We start from the raw sequence: 22,880 nt of genomic DNA, 5'->3' as shown, positions 1-22,880 counted from the left end.
CAACGGCACAGCGAAACGCGAGTCCAAGCTTTGCTGATACGTTGTATCACTCGAAACCCCCACGCACGGCCATCTTCACTCTTATCCTCTCAGCGGGCGACCCACATCTGCGTAGCTCATTTGCCGAGGTGGCGCAGAGGCTGTGTCGTTTCGTAGCTCGGCACGAGGTCGAGGGTTCGACACCCGGTACGCCTTCTTGGGATGGCAACGAAATGCGATGTTGCCCAGGTACCGCGAGTTCGACTCGTGTTAAGGAAGCCTAGGTGGTTGAAAGCAATCCAACATCATCTATACAAAGCTCCCAGCGCGTATGATGGGGTAAAACCAGAGAAGCTGCCATTTCCCAAGTCTGAGGTCACGCCCACGTGATGCGGAATGTTAAATATTGAGAATGCGGTGATAATCACGCGTTACTTCACCAAAGCGCACAAAAAATGTACACTGATGGGTAGAAAGACACTACAAGGCACTGACCTAAACTATTTTATTGCCACCCGCTGCGCCAATATTTATACAGATCGGCGCGTAAGCGGATGCAGGAAAAAAAAAATCGAGGCGATATGTCACATCCCTACCTGAGAGCGGAACGAATCTCGCGTGAAGCAAAACCACGTCGCCACCAAACAATAATTCTGCACACCAAAGGCACTCAGCAGACCGCATCAACACTGCACCGGCAGCCCTGAAACAGCTGTTACTGGGTCACAAAAGCAATTCCTTTTCAGCCTTAAGTCACTGCTGTGTGGCGTCTTTCTTCTCATCCGTGTTAATTTTTTGTGCTCTGCGGAAATGAACCAACTAGCCGAGCAGTTCGTCTTGAGCATGCATAATAATGCAGTTGAAGACCTTGTTACGATTGTTATGAGCACGATATCCGCGAGACTGCTCGGCACGCCGCATCGCAGTGGTCACTGATCCAGTGGTCTATATCATGAGCAAATGATATTCCTTCTTTTCTCATGGCTCTCTGATATATTTTGGTGCGAAGGCACTAATTAACACGGCCCTAACCAAGAATCTCGTGTGACGCATTGGAGTAACTCGGGTAAGCACGGGTTAGTTAAGAGGATGGTCGCGCAAGCTGCTGCCAAGGGAGGAAGCTCGGGTAAGTTCGGAGAAGTGTCCTGCCAGCTGTAGCCAATGTTGCATCATGCTATCGCAACAGCCGATCACGCCTCGTGTTAAATTGTAACGCACTCTCGTGCTGTGCATGGGACATCGTCGTCTTCATAAACTTCTATCTGATCAGATCAGCTTAACCTCGATCAGAGCTTAACCTGAGTCCAATATCGTCGGCAGAAGTACCGACGGCCCAGCAATGAGCCAACCAGGCTATACATATGCTACCGCAAAAAAGAAACCACACGTCAGAGTGAAATTTAAACATTTATGGCACGACATAACACGGTTTAATAAACTCGCTCTTTGCTAACGCTCCAAAGAAATTGGTCCAGAGGAAAAGAAGGGCACAGCAACTCTCTCATTTCTCCGTGGACACCTCAACCGCACCGTGAGGGGAAAATGAGGGAGTGAAGGAGAAGGAGCAGTAGTGGAGGGACTCTCGATAATTTTGATCGACGGCTATCATTAACGTACTCTGATATCGCACAGCACACGTGCGCATTATAGAATGTCACAGACGCCAGGGCACTCCTCATAAAAACGCAATCAACGCGGTTGAAAAATCGAACTACAGTCACTGTAGATAGGAAGCACAGGTTACGCATGAGGCACGTACATATCCAGGCTATAAGAATCAGCGACGATTTGCCTATAGTAACAATTTTTCTTTTCGTGCGCCGAACGACGAGACAAACTTGAGCGATCGACTACCGTGCATTGAGCTCTCCGTCGTAATTAACTCAGGCAGTTTTAACTGCGCCACACATCGGCTGTCGTACCAGAACGCCACTAACGGAAATTTCGCAGGCACGTGATGCCCTGTGCCCATCGCGCTCGGCGTTCGGTCTCAAGCCGAAAAAGGTTTAGATCATTCCCGCGCCAGCAGAGCTCAAGACGGTCCTTTCTTGTTTTAAAAACGAATACGATACCTTATCCGAAGCTACACATTTGTCATCGGCACTGGCCGCAAATCGCGCCAATTAGAACTAAACAGGAACATTTCAGTTAATCAGTACAATAATTAACATATTTTTTACAATACCTGACACCCTCCATATGACTAACAATTTGTTCCTGAAAACAGTTTCTTGCCTTTTCGTTTTTTTTAATCACTCCATATTGAAGGGGCCCTGAAACCCCTTCTGATGAGAGTACATAAACTGCTCAATCACTACACTCTCTCGTCATGCACACCTGAGCCAAATAATACACTTTTACACGCAGCAGAGAACCCACAATCACTCGAAATTTGGACAGCCCTTTCCGCGAAGAAGAGGTAAAGGCACGAATACGATGAAATTCATATTTTTACTACAGATAATTCAGCTTCTAACAAACCTATTAAAAAAATTCTTGCTGGAGAATATTCGTGAAGCGGCGTCGTTTAACAGCCCAAGAATACCGCAAGATCAATTTTCCTGCCTACGCCGAACCACACGGTACATCGGAGTGAAATGAATGCCCTTCAATCATGCCATTCTGAAGACGCCCACTTACGACTCAAACGATCATTCAAAGAACCACGCTGGACAAAACTGACCAAAGCCTGGACATTTCATCAACGACGCGTACGAATCAAATCTACTTTAGGTCCCGGACAATGAATGACCTCAGTAAAAGGCAAGCACTAAGATCAGCCCCCAGCCCCCGATTCACTACAACAAATACAGCCCTCCACTACGGCGTCTCTCATAGCCTTAGTCGCTTTGGGACGTTAAACCCCATAAACCAAACCAAACCAAACCAAACCAAGCCAAACCAGTTACACAGTGACAGCGAGATAATAAACACCGTCGCGACGTAACACTGTTGCAGCAAAACAGAGGCATCGTTCAGAGCACGTGCTACACCCCTACCTTTGCTTCACGGGCGCTTCCTCCTTCGCCAGCACCGCGACGCCGCCGTGAACGCCACTTCGGCCACCGACACTGGCGACCATCCTGACCGGTTGCTACCGAAGCAGACAGGCAAAGTACAAGACAACACGCCTGCCTACACGCGCAACAGCGGATGCAGTTTCCCGCCCGGTACAAGGATAAAAGTCGACAGAAGCGGGACTGACACTCTAAACCCTTCCGCCGGCTACTATTCAAAGCGCGCATATACTGGCATATGCGTAATAGTTGCGTACTACACTACACAAAGCTGCGGCTGCTCGCGCGCTATAGCCAACCACCTGCGCGGTAGAGGCTCCGTCTGCAGCGCGAAAGAACGCGGCGCGCCGCCGGCAGTGACCGCGCGTGGTGACGCTCGTGTTGTAACTCGGCCCGACTGATTCTGCGTGCGCAGTTCATTCCGACGCGAGGAGCCGGCTTGGCTAAGGAAACCTGCGCCGCGCGGGAAGTATCACCACACGCGGAGAGGAAGCACGCTCGTTGCTACTGGTGGCAGCAATCCACCGAGGTCGCACGGCGGAACAGCACCTTATAAACTAGTGTTCGAACGAAGATGTTTTTGTACCAGTTATGTGCGTAAAGATGATGGCAGGGACAGACAGACAAGAAACTTCATTAGCCGAGTGGGAGGGGTGGAGCTTTTCAGGGGTGGGCTGTTACGCCTTACTACAGGCCCGCGATTGTTTTAACACACAAACACTGCGTACCCTTTATTTTGCACTTATTAATAGTCATTTAACATACTGTATAGAATCATGAGGTTGGACATACAATACTTACCTTGATCCTATCCGGCGATTACAAAAACGGGCTATCCGAATTGTAACACAAAGCAAGTATACCGAGCCAAGTAAACCACTTTTCCAGTTATTAAATATCCTTCCTTTTGACCTTTTGCGCTCTTTAAAGATAGCGGTGTGTGTAAACAACATAGTCAAATATAATCAACCTTTCAATGCCTCCCTGTTTCGCTCATCTTACCGACTCACAAGAAACCTTACACATAGTAACTTTAATCTACCGCCGAATTATAACGTTTACAACGAACGATTGGTGCAGTTTTCAGGAGCCAAGGTTTGGAATGCTTTACCCCCAGAAATAAAACAGTCTCATGAAACAAATAGAGAATTGCGAACATACTTTATGAGCCTTATTTGACATATGTGACAGTTGTCTTCGGTTTGTGTCTGTTGTACCATGTTGTTCATGAAAGATTTTTTTCATTCTGCTGTAAAATGCACATTATTTTATTTTTTCCTTGTTGTATGATGTATTTGGGTCTTTCGCCGTGATTTTGTGCTTTTCATTTTTCACAAGTGCTGTGTCATTGCCTTCATATATTTTGTTTCTGAACCCCACACTAGCCTATGGGTATGGGTTCAGTCAGTGTTTTGGTAATTTGTATGGCAAAAGTAGAAATAAAATGAATGAATGAATGAATGAATGAATGAATGAATGAATGAATGAATGAATGAATGAATGAATGAATGAATGAATGAATGAATGAATGAATGAATGAATGAATGAATGACGCAGCATGCAGGTCTGCCTGCTCGGCTCGTCCAACGGGCTGACAGGGTCGCCGAGACGCACAAGCTTTTGGCCATCCGGCGGGGTTGACCTGCTGCAGGTATTCCAGCCTATGCCACCTATGGGCCGATTGCGGGCGAGGGGACGAGAGGTGGCCTGACTGGGCAGCAATACGCTATCTTTCTGTTATCGCTCCTGTCTTAAAAGTTAAAATTGACAATATGAGCTTCTTGCTCGTTCTCGAACCCACTAGGCTTGAGCAACTCTTTTTTTTTTGACAGCGAGAGGTCTGCTTCACGACCAAAGCTGCAAAAGCGATTTCGTCGCTGAAGCCTACCTTGAATTGACCTTGTGAGCCTAAATAAAGTAAATAAATAAATATGCCCGCAACTGGTTTTCGAACCCGCGAAGCGCGACCAGATCAGTTTCGCTGGCCCGTACACGACAGCACTATATACTGCCGCCGCAGCCGACCACGCCTCGTGTTAAACTGCAACAAACTTTCGCGCTGTGCACTCCACGTCGTGGTCTTCATCACCTAATACTACTACCGAGCTAATATCGAAGCCAGATGCGCCGACGGCCCAGAAAAGCAAAATCATAAGCCAACCAGGTTAAACACATGCTCTCGCAAGGTCTAGTCGGTTTAACTGCGTTAAAACCTTACCCCTTTTTTTTATTATGAAACGCATGCACCTCTGTTCATACGGTCGACGAGGCATATTCTGTGCCTGCGCAATGGCGCAGTTCCGTTTTCTTTCTTACTTCGTTCCCGCAAGGCTTATGGCCGCTGTGCCGTTAACCCATTCTTTCAATGAAAAGGCGCGCATCGCGTCACGCGCGTCGCGACAGGAAATCGTTGGCATCATCAACTGGCAGCGGAGATCCGTATAGCTTCGTCAGCCGCAGCCGCCGAACGGACGCAGTTACCGGCACGCAAGAAGGCGTACACCCGTGGCGATGAGTATAAAATAGCCCTCTGGGCACCTCCCTACACCACTTAGCGACGTCAAGGGTTGCGTGGTCGTCAAAGCGATGCGAGTGAGCGTAACTTACACGAAACAGACAGCCTCGAACGGAGCCGCCGGTTAAAACGGGGAGAAAACAGCGGAGCGCAGGATTCGCAGCAACGCTGTACTTTAACGTAAGGTTTGAGGCGTTGTAACGAGGAGAATTACGCAGCCCGATCACAAATTAAAGCAAGGAATACAAAGCAGAGGTAAATAAAGTCTCTGTGAGGTTAGGGTTGTCGTTAGCTGTAGGTAGGACTGGATTTGCATTAATTGGCTTCCTCGCTTTCTTTTTACTCAATGGCTAATTGTGCTTTTTGCAGTAATTACGCCAGTAATAATGCTCCAAACTGCCGCGATGGCTCAGTGGTTATGGTGCTCGGCTACTGACCCGAAAGAGACGGGTTCGATCTCGGACGTAGCGCCCCTTGCAAATTCTTAATCTCATCTGCTCACCTAGCTTTCTACCGCTCCCTGCTACGCTTGCCTTCTCTTCGAGTCCAGTCTGTTATCCTTAAGGACCATCGGTTATCTTCCCTTTGCATTACATGCCCTGTCCAAGACCATTTCTTCTTGATTTCGACTAGGACGCCATTAGCCTGCGTTTGATCCCTGACCCACTATGCTCTCTTCCTTTCTCTTAACTTTACATCCATCATTTTATTATTGCGAAAGCAATACTACGCTCATGAACGGCCTTTCGCGCAGCGGCGGCTGGTAGCCACGCGTGACATTAAGAATGACCTCTGACGTCATGCCATGCTTAGTGACGTCATAGCGTGCCGTCATGCAAGGGTGAGAGACGGGCTTCCAAGTCGAGTCGTCGCGCAGCGGCGGCCGGTAGCCACGCGTGACATTTAGAATGAACTCTGACGTCATGCCATGCCTAGTGACGTCATAGCATGACGGCATACCAGGGTGGGACCTTTCGTTACAGGCGCTGCGCTCGCTTTCGCAACCTACCAGGCTTAACCGAAGTTAAGCCCCCGCCAATTTTTTCGCACTTCGCTGCGTTGCTCTCAATTTAAGTTGAACCCTTTTCGTTAGCCTCCACGTTTCTGCCCCATAGGTAAGTATAGCGGTAGGATACAGCTGTTACATACTTCTCTCTTGAGGGATATTGGTAAACTGCCATTCATGACCTAGAGTGCCTATCAAATGCACTTGACCCCATTCTTATTCTTCTAATTATTTCTCCCTCGTTATCCGGATCTGCGGTCACTCTGCCTTAAGTAGACGTATTCCCTCACCACTTCCAGCGCCACGCTGCCAACTGCAAGCTGCAGTTCCTCTCCCAGACTGCTGAACACTACTTTAGTTTTATGCATTATTAGACCCATCATTGTGCTTTGCCTGTCTAAGTCAATGATAATGTTTTGCAATTCATCTCTTTAGTGACTTATCAAGGCAATGTCATCAGCGAATAGCAGATCCCTGAAGTATTTTCCATTAACTCTTATCCCCAACTGTTCCCAATCCAGGCCTCTGAATACCTCTTGTGAACAGGCGCTGAGTAGCACCGGAAAGATCGCGTCTCCCTGCCCGGAACCCCTGCGCCTAATTGGAATTTTATTGCTGTCTTTATGCAGGACTATGGTGGCTGTACAGCCGTCATAGATATTTGCCGGTGCTTTTACATAAGGCTCTTTCTACACCTTGATTCTGCAATCCCTGCATGACTAGTGAGGTTTCGACTGAGTCAAATGCTTCCTCGTAATCTGGGGGTTAGTTATGTTGCGCGCGTTTCTGTACCACCTGACTGATAGTTTGATTGTGGTCTGTATTCGAGCAGTCTTTGCGAAAGCCTGCCTAGTCATTTGGCTGATTGGAGTCTAAGATGAACTGGACTAAGTCCAAGTCTATGCGAGTTTGAGCAAATTGCAGCAGGGCTGAGGCACTGCAAGTTTGAGCATGATACGAGTGAGTACGAATCCATACGAATGCTTGTGTTCACTCTCTGTCGTAGTCGGCACCCATGTTACATCCACTGCGCCCCTTCTACTGATTCCGCTATCCCCGGCCATCTTATTCCAGCAAACCACACCAACCTCACCTCCCACCTCCCTCGCCACAATTACCAGCTCAACTAAGCTCCTTGCCCTTGATTTTGGCTAGGATATCATTAACACGAATTCGTTCTGTAATCTACACTGCTCTCTGTTCATTTTTGTACAACCTTGCCATTTATATTTCCACTGACCGCTGTGCTGTTCTTAATCTTATTTCAAGCTTGTTGATTAGCCTGCAAGCTTCATCACTGAATACTGGCAGGAAATACAGGCGCAATATTTGTACTTTTCTCGAGATGGATATCGGTAAACTGCAGGCGATGTCTATCTCTTCTGTGGGAAGGTCAGCGCCGTTTACAAAAGCCGTCCTAGAACGCAGTAACAAGTTTTCTCTACGCCCCATGCGTTAACAGGCAAAAAGAAGACGCTGCTCCCACTGAAGCTGGTCAGAGCAGTCATTCCTCATTCCCGACGCCAAAGTGGAAAAAAGTCGCGCCATCACGCAGCGTTGTTCGCCGTTGATGTTCGTCAAGACGAGCGGGCCCGTGCGGACACAATGAGTTTCGTGGATCTTGCATTTCCACTTACAGACATATATGCTCGAAGAAGGAAAGCAAGTTTGGCACGAAACTGGCATCGCCCACGAATATTCGGGGCAGGCGTGACGAAAACGCCTTTCTTCTTCTCGTAATCCAGCAGACGCCCTGCGGTGTTTCGATTTTGAGAACGATCGATTCCAAGCTGCAGAAAATAACGTCTCGACTGAGCGAGGCCAGCAGTGTGGAAACATGATCGCAGACAGATGCGTGCATGTTTGCGACACGCAAATCGACCCGCTGGCACGCATACGTGTACGCGCGAACGCAGTGCGCAAGACGCTGCAGTCGGCAATTTTGGCTTTTTGAGCCACAGACACCGCCGCGTGCAATTCTTAACTTCTCGAGGCATCTTCTTGAACCCATCGACTGGAGTCGCCTTCAGTTCACCGCTCTTTTTCTTTTTTTGCTTCTTGTTTCGGCAGACACGTATATTTATGTAAGGGCTCCAGCAGTAGATATGGCATTACTGGAGAAAGTCCGCAATTTTTGCCGACAGATGACGAGGGTCAAATGGAGCGACGAGCCCCGGAAACTTGCCGGAGCATGGCAGCACCCGCTAATGATGCTAATGGTGACGGCCATGAACTGCGTGCATGCATAAAGTTCTGTTAGCAATAATTAGCACTAATTAATTGGCATTGGCACAGCGAATACCTTCATCGTTTCCATAATCCCTGCTTAGAGATCAGTTCAAAAACTCTACCGGATCTGTACTGGCTGCCGCGGTGGCTGTAGTTGTGGCGCTCGGCTGCTGACCCGAAAGACACGGGTTCGACCCCGTTGGCGGTGGTCGTATTTCGATGGAGGCAAAATGCTAGAGGCCCGTGTACTGTGCGATGCAAGTGCACGTTAAAGGACCTCAGGTGGTCGAAATATCCGGAGCCCTGCACTATGACCTCCCTCGTAGCCTGAGTCGCTTCGGGACGTTAAACCACCATAATTTTTGGTCCTTTTTCATCACTACATCGAACAGAAAAGTGGGTGTTTTCAGAGATTTTACTCGCATTTTTGTCAAAACAACATTTTTAGCGGATGAATTCCGTACCTTATTCTCGGTAATTATAAGGCATAAGCAAACAAATTTTTTTCACAGATGCCATTTACATAGCTGGTACCAGAATGAATAGCCTAAGTTCATTTCTATTTTTCTGTCTGAATAAAAAACATTCATGGATGGCAATTTTATGCACTGACAGAAAAAAAAACATCATAAATCTAGTTTTTGTTCGAAGCGCTAAATTTTGGAACGAGTTATGTGGTCGCTACTCTCATATAAAATATCAACACTCTGCAGATAGTATATTTTTGGAAAAAGGTACATTAGTAGAAAAAAGATAAAAACAAAATTGAAATCTATAGTTTTTAGCTCTAATACAGGCTGCGTCTATCTGTAAGGGTCCTTGCTAATTTTATTGCCACAGCTCTTATTTTAACTGCTCTACAGCCAACTTTTGAAAACCAAGTTCTGATTCTCACCGCACTTAATTTGGTGTAGATATGTCGTAGCCACTACGGCGATGAACGGTTTAAAGGACCCAAAACACAATTTCTTCAAAGTTCGGATTTTTTTTTTTTTTTCAGGGCGATTTGTATCACTGCGGTCATCAACGATCAAAAGGCGTTGAGCAATGCTTACGTGCGGGCTAGTTGGTAGTCAGTATATAGCTGGTGAAAAGCGGTGTATAGAATGTGAACGACTGGACCAGCAAGCTGAACAATAAAGAAACAATGCACGCACAACAAGCACCTGTTATCTTTAAGAGCGCAACTACAAAAAAAGGCGATGCGGCGTCATCCACGGAACTGTGGAGACAGAATAAACAGTACAATGCTCGTCTGCCAGCAGTTAACATCTGTCTTCCTGTCTCTCTTTATGCAGGCTACAAGCATTAATTCACCGTAATAAACTGGGCATTCTGTAAGCCTTTCTGGGCGACGCTCTTTCTTCCACCAACAGTGCTCCATTGTCGCACGGAGGATCACTGAGCCCATCTCGTCTCACGGAAAACGTTCTCGACTACATTTCCGGCTTGCAGCTTGGTCGTGGCTCTCGTTCCCCCCGCACGCAGCCGCCAGAACGTGTGGCTCCTCTATTTCTTTTTTGCTGTTACTGCTGCCTTTGATTCTATCACGCCATCTCGTGGTTACTCGGGTCCATTTCCCTCGGTTGAGGCAGACGTTGTGCCCCTTCCGGTGGAAGTTGTCAGGTTTATCTTCCAACAAGTTTCCTTTCTTTGTGTTTATTTTCGTTTTTCCGGACCTGGGAACAAAAAGAGTGTGCAGCCCAAGCAGACTGCACAAGCTACCCTCTTTCGGCGAAGGATATTAAAATAAACCATCCAAGGAACAAAGCATGCATCTAATATATCTATAAACACAAATACCTCACGAACACCAGGTTGGAGAAAAACATTATACATCTTTGCGGTAATTGAGCACATATATCCTCTCAGCGCCGTTTCTATTATGACATAGAAAACTGCATCTGCTGATCAACAAAGACGAACGCAAACTGAGAATGTGTTATCGCAAAACAACGGATTTCAACCGTATATAAGTTTTCACCTTGATTCGACGACACAAAGCGAGAGCCAAGATCATAGTTTGTATCGTCTGTCAATGCGCCCAACAACATATATGCAACATATTTGATATTTCAAACAGCGCAAAGGTCAGGACACAAAAAAAGGAGACACCACTAGCGCTTCAAATGTGAACGTTAACCAACAAGCCCAATTCACAACACTTGTGCAAGATATACAACAGGCAAGATCGCTTTTGATCGGATTTTGAAACGAGGGGATCCCCTATTCGGAACGCGCAGCCATGTTGCTATGCTTTCTACTCATGCACAGCGGTAAAGAAAAAGCACAATTTTTAAAGTATGACACACTCGGGCGCTAGCTGCAGCCCTCGATATAGCCTAACCGTTGTGCTACTGCTGAGTAGTGGCATGAGGGCTCGCCGAGATCTAACTACGTGACACATTTTGCGCAGTTCCATAGTCGGAACTGGAATACAATCACAGCTGGAACAGATTCGCGAGTGAACGAAGAACGCTGTCGGATTTCTTCCGCATCAATCCGATTTATCGCCCCTGAATATTTTTTTTAATGTGCAGTGGCAAACACACTAAATGCACCGTATGCACGTACTCCGCCATTTTTAAGCAGGCAGTTTTGGCCACCAGTAATAACATTTGGTTTTTATGGATTTCTAGCATCATGTTCGTCTTCGAAATAGACAACACGGATCCACTGATCTTTGCATTACTCATTAGACAAATCCTGGTGCTTCGATGTTACAATTTCTAACCACTGTGACACTCTGTCGGGTGCAAAAAGTGGTGCACAACACTCGAGGTTGCATGGCTCGGTGCTCTTCGGGCGCCTATCGGCTTTTAGACCAAGCTGGAGCGCCACACATCGAAAAAGCGAAATGACATGTCTCTGGATCAAGACGGTCACCTTCTTGTCTGTCTGGGCACTTGACATTGCTGGAAAGTGGCGCAGCAATCAAGTCCAATCAAAGCGCTTGAGTTATACCTTACTTTTGCGCCCGATAGTACATGGCCGTAAAGCAATTACCGTTGACATTTTCCATTGTAAACTAGATAATTGTCTTTGGTGAAGCTAGGCAGAGAAATAAAATGTACGACGAAAAATGGCGAACGGTGACTGGAAGGGTTAAATAAGTATGCTGGTGATGCAACTTTCTCTGGTGCAATTTATTAAATAGCACCCTAAACTAAATAGCATCTTGACCAAGAAACAGCGTACACTTTTTCTATGGGGAGCTAACTCAACTGAAAAATTTATAGGAGAGTGTGTCTCTTGTCTTCATTCGGGGTCATAGCACCATATTTTTTCTCTAATCGAGAATGAAGAATAACTTGCACATGTAAGCGAACACTGGGTCATTCCATATAAATATGGCGTTGCTGTCGATTTCTCGGCCACAGCCGAACGAAGAAAACATCTAAACTTCTCACCCTCTGAACTTCTTCCGCTCTTCACTAGTACACACTATAAGATTAAGAATAATAGCATTTATTTCCATCAACGTGATGGGGGAGCTCGGGCAAAAAAAAGCTGGAGAGCGTGACTGGTCCCACCCGCTATACCGCCCCATATAAAATAATTACTTCAACAAAGGCAGAGTTCAGGGGACAACAAAACAGATGATGTGATTATGATGTGACCATTCCCGGCGCGTGTGTTTATAGTGATGTAATTTACACTAAAATACTAACAAACTAGAATTCTGTTCCGAATCCGCGCGCAGCTTAAATGCATTCGATTCACGCCCTATTGGTGCAGACGTCGTCAGAGTTCCATCTAGGTTCCATTAGACTCGATTGCTCGTCTGTCTGGCCCGATTTCGGATCCGGCTCCCGCGGCCTCACCAGCGAGTGCAAAACGTCCCGCCTCCGCTCCACGCGCGTTTGGTCAGCGCACGCCGGCGGCTACTGAAATCGCCGCGGAGTCGCGAGACGCAACCGAGGCGACGCTTGGGCAATTTGAGACGACTGCGACGTCGTCGGTGTGACACTTGTTTCTGCGTCCCTTACCCCCCTCATCGTCCCCCTTCCAATCCTTTCTCTCCGACAGCTTCCTCGACCCCGATCCCCATAGCAACCAGACAGAAAGCGTTATCGCAGGGCCTTCCCATCTCTTTTCCACTGGCGCTGAGCAGCGACACCCACAACGGGCCACGAAAGAAAGCCCCGCTTTCTACTTTCTGTAATAGCCAGCTCTCTCTGTGCTCGCTGCGCCTGAGAGCTAAAACATGGTATAAGTGCGGCATGCACCTATTACACATGCCCGGCATGCGCGTCTTTAAGCCGCTGCCTTGTCCCGCGCTCCACTGGATGTAAAGAAACGGCCACCTTGTACCGCGCATGCGTAGTTCGTGTTGAGGATGGGCGTAAGCGGAAGCTGCGAGCCCCTGCGCATGCGCAGTTGGCACGCACAACCGGGTCGTACCTGCCACGTCCACATGCACGTGTTTTCTACAAGTTTTCTGTGCAGCAGGCGAGTTTTCGCACCACCCCCGGAGGGCGCCACATGTGACGTCACGGGCGCCATCTTTGGGTACTGTGGTTAGCTTCCACAGTGTACGCTGGAACCGGTTGGTGATAAGCGGGTTAACAAAACGCCGAGGCTTTCGCTGCGCTTTCGGGACCCAGAGATGGCGGCCGCTATGACGACAGTGAAAACTATGTATATCGAGCACAAGTGGGTGAGTGGCCTTCCCCATGCCTCATCACTGGAACTGCTGTAACCCCGGCGCGACGTCATAGCGTCGGCTTCACTTCAGCATACAAGAGGTCATGTACGCACCAACCCATCCATAACAATAACGGACCTACTAACCGCGCTCGCCAGAGTCAGCAAGATAAGACGAAGAGCAAGAGCAAAGCCATTCGACGCCGCCTGCCGCTACGGGTACATAATCACTGCCTGGAGGTCTTGGTGGTTTGTTCCTCTACCGAAGAATGTCGCCACTGTTTCTTCGAGTCCGGAATCCTTTTCCTTTCTTTCTTTCCCGCTCCTATTCAGGTCGTTCAATTTAAACGATGGCGGCAAATGGCCCATTCTTTGCGATCCGAGCCGTTTCTGGACAAGTAGAGCTATACAGTACGTTGAAAAAGAACTGTACTTCAGTTCCGGATTCTGTTTTTTTTTTTTCGTTAGCCCCATGGCAGAGTACTTTTAAACTTCCCGTGAAACCTGCAGCCACGGAGCGACCACAACGAGCATGGCGTTCAACAACGCCGGTGTTCTCACGACTCCGCCGTATCGACACTTGACTTCTGAGATGCAAGCGACAGCTTTGTATGAAAAATGACGCTCTTTAGTCTGACTTTAGTTCGGACAGAGATGACTGCTCCGCCCAGCCCTGAATATATCGACAGATTCTGCACATATATATATATATATATATATATATTGTCCTTTTCAAGACAGGCTCTGTCCTAAACGTCTACTCCCAATAAATGTTTACTAAAATGAAGCGTTTCTCAATTTCGCATTTTACCTCTAGCAACCAAGTACGTTTATGATTTTGTGATTATATATATATATATATATATATATATATATATATATATATATATATATATATATATATATATATATATATATATATATATATATATATCAGTGGTGCTCCAGCCATTTCAAGTTCTGGAGCAATTTTTGGAGCAGAAAAATATCCATTCTGGAGCACATTTGTATCAGAACGATAACCCTGGAGCAACATGGGAACAGCATGAACGGAATAAAGGAGTCACAAAGAGTTAGTTCCTAACGAGATAAGGTTCAGCCATGCGTAGCTAGGAAAAAAACAATCACAAAAACAGAGAAAATATTTTATTAATGCTCACACTGCCTTGCACGCAAGTTCAACCAAGCGTGCTTGACTAAAAGTCCAGAGAACACGTTTACTAGAATCATTCTTTTTTCATGTTGGCTCTACAGTTAAACGTGGTCATAACGAAATTTCCGTTACATGTAGGTTTCGTGAAGTGAGTCAAAATGACACTGCAGAACGGGAACCGAAATAAGAAATAAAAGTAGGTGCAATCACCTTGAAAACATTTACACAAAGCAGTGTTACTCGAAAGTCATAAACGTGGAGAAACTTTTTGCGATCACGCTGATAGTGTGACTGCAGCAGCAGCTGCCGCCACCTCCGCCGCGACCCACGCAAGGCAGGGGCACCGCGACCGAGCTGGAGACGAACGCATGCGGCCGTGCCGCTGCAGTAGACCACCGCGGAGGTTCTTCCCCGCTGCTCCCTCGCTGTAGCCCCAGGAAACGGACTACTCCTCACCTTGCGTCACCGGCGATCTCCGCCGTCCCCGCTCCTGACACGCCAAAGTTATCGGCACCGGAATCACACGAGCAACTACGCGGCAGTGATGGCCACGCACTGCTCGGGTCTTTTCTTTTTTGCTATGCCCTATCATTTTTCGCTGCTTTTGAGCATGAACAGTTGTAACGCCACGTGGTATGACGTTCCAAAAGAGAAAGAGCCGCAGATGCGCCAACTGCAGCGGCTCGATGCGATCGGCGTTCCTCTCATGTCAGTTCGTGCTTTATCGTCACGGAACTTTAGCGTGGTTCTAACAAATTTTGAGTGGCTCAGCACTAACAGATCGAGAGTGTAGCCAGTTCGTTACATCAAGGTCAACTCCCGCAACACCTTTACTACATGAAGGTCTGAAATACACGCGCTTCAATGGAGGCGGCGATGGTCTTTATGACTAGGCTTCACCGGACGCTCCCTGCTCTGTTTTTTTTTCTACAGGAGCCGGCTTCAAAAAATGTGAAGTAACAGCCTCTCCCGAGTTCTTTCCTTCCTCCATAAAAACTGGCTGCTAAATTCTACCACAAGGCAGCCCACCAACGCCCATGGTTGCCAACTGCGAAAACGTTTTAGTAGGTTGTCGACCGAAATCCTGAATGGCTCTAAATATAGTTGCTTTCCCGCGACTGTGTCTTCTTTTTGGAGCAGCTAAGGCGCAATATTGATCAATTTGCCACTTTTGGAGCAGACTGGTGCAGCAAAATGTAAATGTATCAAAATGGAGCAAATGGAGCAGCTGGAGCATCACTGATATATATATATATATATATATATATATATATATATATATAGAAGCCAACAGCCACAGAAACCAAGGGACACAGGGGATTTTTAATTTATTTCGTGGTGTTGGTCAACTCAGAATATTACTGAATATGTTATCGCTTAAAGCTAAATGAATAGAAAATCAGAAGAAAAAACAACCACATGCCACCGGTGGGATCCGAACCAACGACCTCCGAATTACGCGTCCGGTGCTCTACCGCTGAGCTACGGCGACGGCTGTCTGAACTTCTGCTTTCGGGGGCTTACCTGTGACCTAACCTTGAGAGTGTTCGTCAGCGCCACCCACGTTCATAAGCGGCGGACTTTGTACGTCCTGAGTTAGCGCTGGTGTGACGTAGACCGTCATCGAACGACGCGGGTGGAAGCTGTGTGAGAACCCTCTTATTCCTCCTAGGGCGTCAATGCTGCCAGAACCGAGGCCCTCGCTAAGTAATTGAGCAAACAAGAGAAGGGGAATGAGAGGCTCGTTAAAGTATGAGAAAAGCCAACAGCCACAGAAACCAAGGGATACAGGGGTTTTTTAATTTATTTATTTATTTTGTGGTGTTGATCAACTTAGAATATTACTGAATATGTTATCGCTTAAAGCTAATTGATTAGAAAAGCAGAAGAAAAAACAACCACCCCCCCCAGCGGTAACTCAGGACGTACTACGTACGCCGCTTATGAACGTGGGTGGCGCTGATGAACACTCTCAAGGTTAGGTCACATGTAAACCCCGTAAGCAGATCAGACAGCCGTCGCCGTAGCTCAGCGGTAGGGCACCGGACGCGTAATTCGGAGGTCGTGGGTACGGATCCCACCGGTGGAATGTGGTCGTTTTTTCTTCTGCTTTTCTAATCAATTAGCTTTAAGCGATAGCATATTCAGCAATATTCTAAGTTGATCAACACCACAAAATAAATTAATAGATTAAATATCCCCTGTGTCCCTTGGTTTCTGTGGCTGTTGGCTTCTCTCATATTTATAACGAGCCCCTCATTCCCCTTCCCTTGTTTGCTTAATTATATATATATATATATATATATATATAAGAGATAACAAAATCTTCAAGGCAACTGATTAAAAATATAAGAAGTTGGGGAAGTCACATTGAAAAACTTAACAGATTGCAACCTGGTCTTGAAAAAGACCAGTCCCTGGTCGAAACGTTGAATAAATCTGTTAAGTTTTTCAATGTGACTTCCCCAACTTCTTATATATATATATATATATATATATATATATATATATATATATATATATATATATATATATATATATATATATATATATATATATATATCGCTTGGTACGAGTTATACATAAATTAGCTGAACTGAAGTTTTGTTGTTCCTAGCTGGTAGGGTATAGTTTTTAGCTCAAGTATGGATAGATGGGGATTGCTAAGGGTGCCCCCTTTTAGACTATATACAGTGGGCGTCCTTCAAGGCGAACTTGAAAGGACTATGAAAGGTGCACCACGAGTCATTCCGTCCATCGCAGGCAATGGCCATCTCCGCGCCACTTGAAAATTCGGCTCCCGTTTAACTGTTGAAGCCCCACGTAAGTCACCAGGTCCACTCAGAGCCTTTTCATCCGCCTCCGGAGGCAAAGCGCGGCACGTGACGAGCACTCGAAGCTGGGATCAGCTTTGTACCGAGCGCAGGTGAACTACCTTCTCCGAACCTGCAAGCAAGCTTCCCTGTGTGAGAGTACGCCTCCACCGCAAGAAGGCTTGGCCACACCTCTCGTGAAGGCGCACGGAAGGTACAGACGAAGTCGAAGGAGAACGCGAAATAGTTCGATATATCGGCAATTCTATAAATTAAAATGGGAAAGGGTAAGGTTATTTGTAACCTATACAGAAGCAAGAATACGCTGCACCCATGCTAGTGAAGCGCTTCTTGCAGCCACGTGCCACCCAACGGCGATCTAAATATAAAAGCCTATTTTTAAAATTAAAAGCTCTGTAAAAGTAGTACGTGAAACATCATATATAGTTAGGTCTGCTTCACCGCGTGACAGCAGTCTGGCTAGGAAAATTATTACAAAAGCTGAAGGGGACGCCTAAGCACCTCCTTAGAGGTATGACGCAACAGCTTCAAGGAATTAATGCCCACATATGCAGAATTTATCATTCTGTACATTACATTCACAGATCCCTGGCAGCCATCATGCTACATCTGGCGCAGTGGTTCTGCGGCTAAGCGACGCACCCCTGTCCCGGCAGGTGGTTGCTCAAAGCACATCCATCGGTGGGGCTTGTGATGCCCAGGTTGCTCTTGTCGAGCAACCTCTCGCGATAATTCATTAATTCAACTACCACCGACCACGGTGGGCACTTTGCTCACAATGCGGCGGCAGGTGGCCCGCCTGCCACGTACGTTGCTTCTCTGAGGATTTGCTTCTCTGCCACGTACGTTGCTTCTCTGAGGATTTGCTTTTCTGCCACGTACGTTGCTTCTCTGAGGATTTGCTTCTCTGCCACGTACGTTGCTTCTCTGAGGATTTGCTTCTCTGCCACGTACGTTGCTTCTCTGAGGATTTGCTTCTCTGCCACGTACGTTGCTTCTCTGCCACGTACGTTGCTTCTCTGAGGATTTGCTTCTCTGCCACGTACGTTGCTTCTCTGAGGATTTGCTTCTCTGCCACGTACGTTGCTTCTCTGAGGATTTGCTTCTCTGCCACGTACGTTGCTCAAAAATTCCTTCAAGTCTGAGGAATTTTCGCTCACGGCCAACGACGCGCAGCCAGCCGTCTCTGCGCGCGAAGAGTGATCGAAGAGCACTGTCAGGAAAAGTGCCATCTACAGAGGCATGACACGCCTTCCGATATATAGACCGAACATCGGTTTTTAAAGGGGATAATCTGTGTGTGTTCGATATAGCCAGTAATTCGAAATATCCGGGTTCGATATATCCGCACTCGACTGACTGCCTTGTGTTGGAGCACGTTATCGCGGAGAAGGGTTCTTTTGTGTTTTTCTTACCTCCCTTGAGGGAGCAGTGTGAGCTCTCTCCGCGAGCAGCTTTGCACGGAGTCGTTTTGGTTCGCGGTCGCTGTGCACGCAAAACTGTTCCCCTAAGCCGATTTTGAGCATGAAATGTGTTTAGCTCCTGTTATCGGCAACTTGAGGCGAATATCGCCCGGATCTCAATCCGGACGTGAGGGAGAATCAGGCGCCGAAAATGCGGGCGAACTTATTGGACATATCCCGAAACTTTCCGTCCGAGTCCAAATAGTATCCAATGGAAAAAACATCTTCTGCCCCAAGCGGGATTTGAACGGCCGCAGCTCAAACAGACCAGCTCAGCTTCCCGCTGCCTTACGGCGTATTTAAAACAGCGATGCGCAGCAAGTTTTCTGGCTGCACGAAACCGAAGAGGGCATTTCAATGGGCGATTTGGATTCAGATCCTGACTTCTGAATGGGCCGCGGCAGATGTCTTGCTTCTTCGTGGATTCAGAGAGCTGCTCCGGATCGCTGACTGGAATACGCCATTACATCACTTGGCCATCGTCGCAATCGCTCGTGCTGCGTGTTTATCTGGAAGCCTCTCACGCTGTGCTTTGGATGTCGTCGTCATCGCCGTTCATCAGTTTGTTCTGAGCAGGGAATGTTTGAGAACACCGCTAGGAGAATAAACTGTTTGAGGAAACGAAAATGGCAGTAACTGGTTCACTTCTCAACGTGCACATCAAACGCACCGTGAGGGAAGGGATGAAGAAGGGAGTGAACGCAAGCCAAGTGTCGTAGTGGAGGGTTTCGGGTTAATTTGGGCAACCAGCTGGGCTTCTTTATCGTGCACTGACATCGCACAGCACACGTTTGTCTCGTATTTCGGCTCCGTCGAAACGCCGTAGCCGGCTTAGCAGAAGCGCGCCCCAAACACTAAGCCACCGGTTGGGGTTGGGGAAGGCCTTGCTGCGGATGGGCGGAGGACGATGGAGCCAACCGGTAGCCCTTGGGCCGCAGCGGCTACCTCCGCCCGGGATAAAGTCCCGGCTTGAACGGCCGGGTCGGAGCTGGAAAGCATGGCCTCCACTCCTCTGGCGTAATGTTTGTGCGGTACTCTGGATGTTCTTTGGGACATATGCTCGTAACACGTGGTAAATATTTGCTGGTTCATTTTACAGTGCTTCGGGGTGTACGTTATGGCATAGTGTAGGGTATGGAAAGGTGTTTGTAACCTTCTCCATGTTGCTGAAAGTTCCTTGATGGGCGATGTGCGTGCTGGTGAATACGTCAGTCTGTCTAGTATGTAGTGCTCTAAGATCTCATGGTACGTGGTGAGATTTTTATAACCTCCCACGGATCCGGTAGAGTGTAGCGGTCTCGAGGCTCGGCTGGCAAATCCTTGATCCGCGTTGTGGGCACTTCGTTCCTGAGAAGGGACGAGTGGGAGGGGGTTCAAATCAGCTGGACCGTGCGTTGGTTTTCGTTTTCCTTCAGCATTTGCTGGGCAACTGTCGTTTCAGACTGCTGATTTGGAATCGCTTATTATTATCTTGGAGTCTGTGGTGACTACAGCCAGAGCTACAGCCGTTTCCTCCGCTTCCTCGATGTTTGTGGTCTTCAGAGAGTGCATTAGGTTTCACGACTCCTTCCCTGCCAGAGAGGTTGTACTGTAGAACTTTAGCCCGTTCTTCGCGCCGCTGTGATGTGTGGGATTCATGTTCTGGGGCATCAGTTTTGCGCTTATCATCTTTCTCATGTTCCTTTGAACTGAAACCGTTTGACCTCGTATGAACTCCTAGCTTATCCCGATCGGTGTTAATTTTTTCCTGCTCGAAGGGGCCGTCGCAAGTACTTTGAACTGTGCCGTTGTGTGGAATTTCGGATATTTTTTATATTTTTTATGCACTAGCAGAAAACAACCACACAGCTTGATTAGCACGCTTAGGTGACAGTAACTTTTCGCATTCTGCTTATTAAGTTTAACCCTTTGTTCATTAATAAAATCACATGCATGTTCTCCAAGCCTAGCACTAATTTTATGTTTCTAATTTTTGTTTCATGTGGGTAGCTTAGACCACAAATAGTGCCTTTTTGGCATAAACCTACCACCTCCATCTCCCCCCCCCCGCGCAAAAAGACGCCCTTTCACTGGTTTCTTTTTTCTTCTAGCCTTTGTGTAGTGCTGCCGGCTTTTTATTTTTTTTCCCAAGCTTTAGAAAACATGTTAATTTTCAGAATGATCGAGAACATATGTTTTGTTCCCCAATGACAAGGACAATACAAAAATGGTTCCCTGCTTCCAATTCACGCGGTGCGGTCTCTACATCCTTGTGCGGGAGGTCTGAGGTCAGCTGTGAACATGGCGTGGGGGGTCTGTGACCCCCCCCCCCCCCCTCCTTGACACTTCCCTGACTTCAATTTAAGCACAGCTTTTTGTTCACCACAAGGAACACACTACTTTTTGATCGAGGATGTAGAAAATATGTTTTGAGGAAACAGAAAGCGCCGTAACGTCTCACTGCTGGATGGACATCGTTGCGTATAGCCTTGGAGCTAAGTGAGGAAGGAAGGTAGGAAGGAAGGAAGGGGAGCGCGCTAACTTTGACAGCATTACAGGCTATGTATGAAACGATGCATAGGCGGTGGCGGCCACCAACAAATTGAGGCACTTATGCGATTCCCTAGCTTCAAAAAAAAGCGGCAGGTATAGACGCCATTGATTTTGATTTGGTTTATGGTGATATAACGTGCCAAAGCGACTCAGGAATATGAGGGACCCATAGTGAAGGGCTCCGGAGATTTCTACCACCTGGGGTTCTTTGACGTGCACAGGCATCGCACAGTACACGGGCCGTTGATTCTGATTAAAGGAAAGGTACAAAACTGGCTTCCTGGGCCAGTGGGCACCTGGCACCTCAACTGCGCTTTGAGGTACGTCGCGGTGGTGTCCACCTGCAAAAAACGGTGCTTCCACATAACACTTCGTGCATAGCAATGCTAAACCGCCAGCCATTTTTTAACACTGTGTCCAAGAAAAGCAAAAAAAAATTATCTGATTGTTCGTTCTGTCCGAGAATTCGTACAAACCGTGTCTAACTCGCAAACTAATGGAACTTGAAAACTAGAGTCACTGTTTAAAACGAAACAGGGTGGTGACATCGTATCAAGGCTCGAAAATCAAAAACGGGGTCATCGCGACATCTAGCGGCAGCCCAGAGAGACGGAGAACATATGCGTGTAGTCATACGACATAGGTGGAGCCAGCGATCAACAGCGGCGGACAGCAACGTGATGTGCCAGCTGGCACTTCTCATTCATCTTTTGTACACGCGTTAGGTGTCATCACCAACGACACAGACTATTCGCTTATGACTGAACGGTAATGGTAGCATACTTAACAACGAACGTACCGCATGCTACTCACAGGACGCGATCTTGTGCGCCCGCGGAAGAGCGAAAGGCCTAACTATGGTACCAACTAGCTGTACCGGCACCTTACCTCATCGGTGGATCCGCAAGCCTTCTTCTCTCGTGCTGATTTCTGTGCACACGATCAAGAACAGTTCATACTCCAACACGAAGAGTTTGTGAGTGCAGCTGGAATTGAATTCCCAAATGCCGGAGGTACCGAAACACCGGGCACCGATAGCGCTTCCATGCTGGATCCACTGGATCTATCGACCGGGCGTGAATGCCGTCGACGCGCTTAGCTGATGTAATCGCTCTGAATACTAAGAGAATGTTTGACCAACCGTTTGCTTTCCACAAGGAAGAAAAACTTCTAAATGGCGTTCCCGCTCACTGCTCTCGCTTCTGTAGCTTAGAACCTACGCCGATCATTCATCGGTCTCGTGAAGGTGTCGGTATTAAATTATGCGTAGAAGTGACGCTCCTTTCTTCTAGATGGCAGCACATGCAAGGCGCTACTGGTGGTACTCCCGTTCGTGCAATGTGCCTGCGACTTCATCTGCTGAAAACTCTAGTTCCCTTGTTCGCCTCAATCTCTCTATTGATCGCAAACTTACCCGAGCAATACAAACCCCCAGTGGCTAAATAATTGCTTGAACTGTCATGCGAAAAGTACCAACCCGATATCAGATGACTGGACCAATAATC

At 47.4% G+C, this 22,880-nt stretch overlaps 1 protein-coding gene across 4 annotated transcripts in view; it reads right to left on the bottom strand.

Annotated features, from left to right (window-relative positions):
- Positions 1-22,645, bottom strand: part of LOC149359106 (major facilitator superfamily domain-containing protein 6-like) — a 42,489-nt gene extending 19,844 nt beyond the window's left edge. For 2 of the 4 annotated variants that reach the window (XM_089571323.1, XM_089571326.1), the window contains exon 1: positions 22,264-22,645. In XM_089571323.1, the coding sequence (XP_089427449.1) occupies positions 22,264-22,268 (5 nt within the window). In that variant the 5' untranslated portion in view covers positions 22,269-22,645. Of the gene's footprint in view, positions 1-2,978; positions 3,410-22,263 lie in introns of those variants that run through there. The other 2 variants (XM_089571322.1, XM_089571321.1) reach the window with 1 other exon arrangement.
- Between the last annotated feature and the right edge of the window lie 235 nt (positions 22,646-22,880).

The sequence above is a fragment of the Amblyomma mixtum genome, chromosome 2 (assembly GCF_055824585.1).
Source record: "Amblyomma mixtum isolate Tamu chromosome 2, ASM5582458v1, whole genome shotgun sequence".
Classification (NCBI taxonomy): Eukaryota; Metazoa; Arthropoda; class Arachnida; order Ixodida; family Ixodidae; genus Amblyomma; species Amblyomma mixtum.
This window is presented reverse-complemented; position numbering and strand designations above follow the sequence as displayed.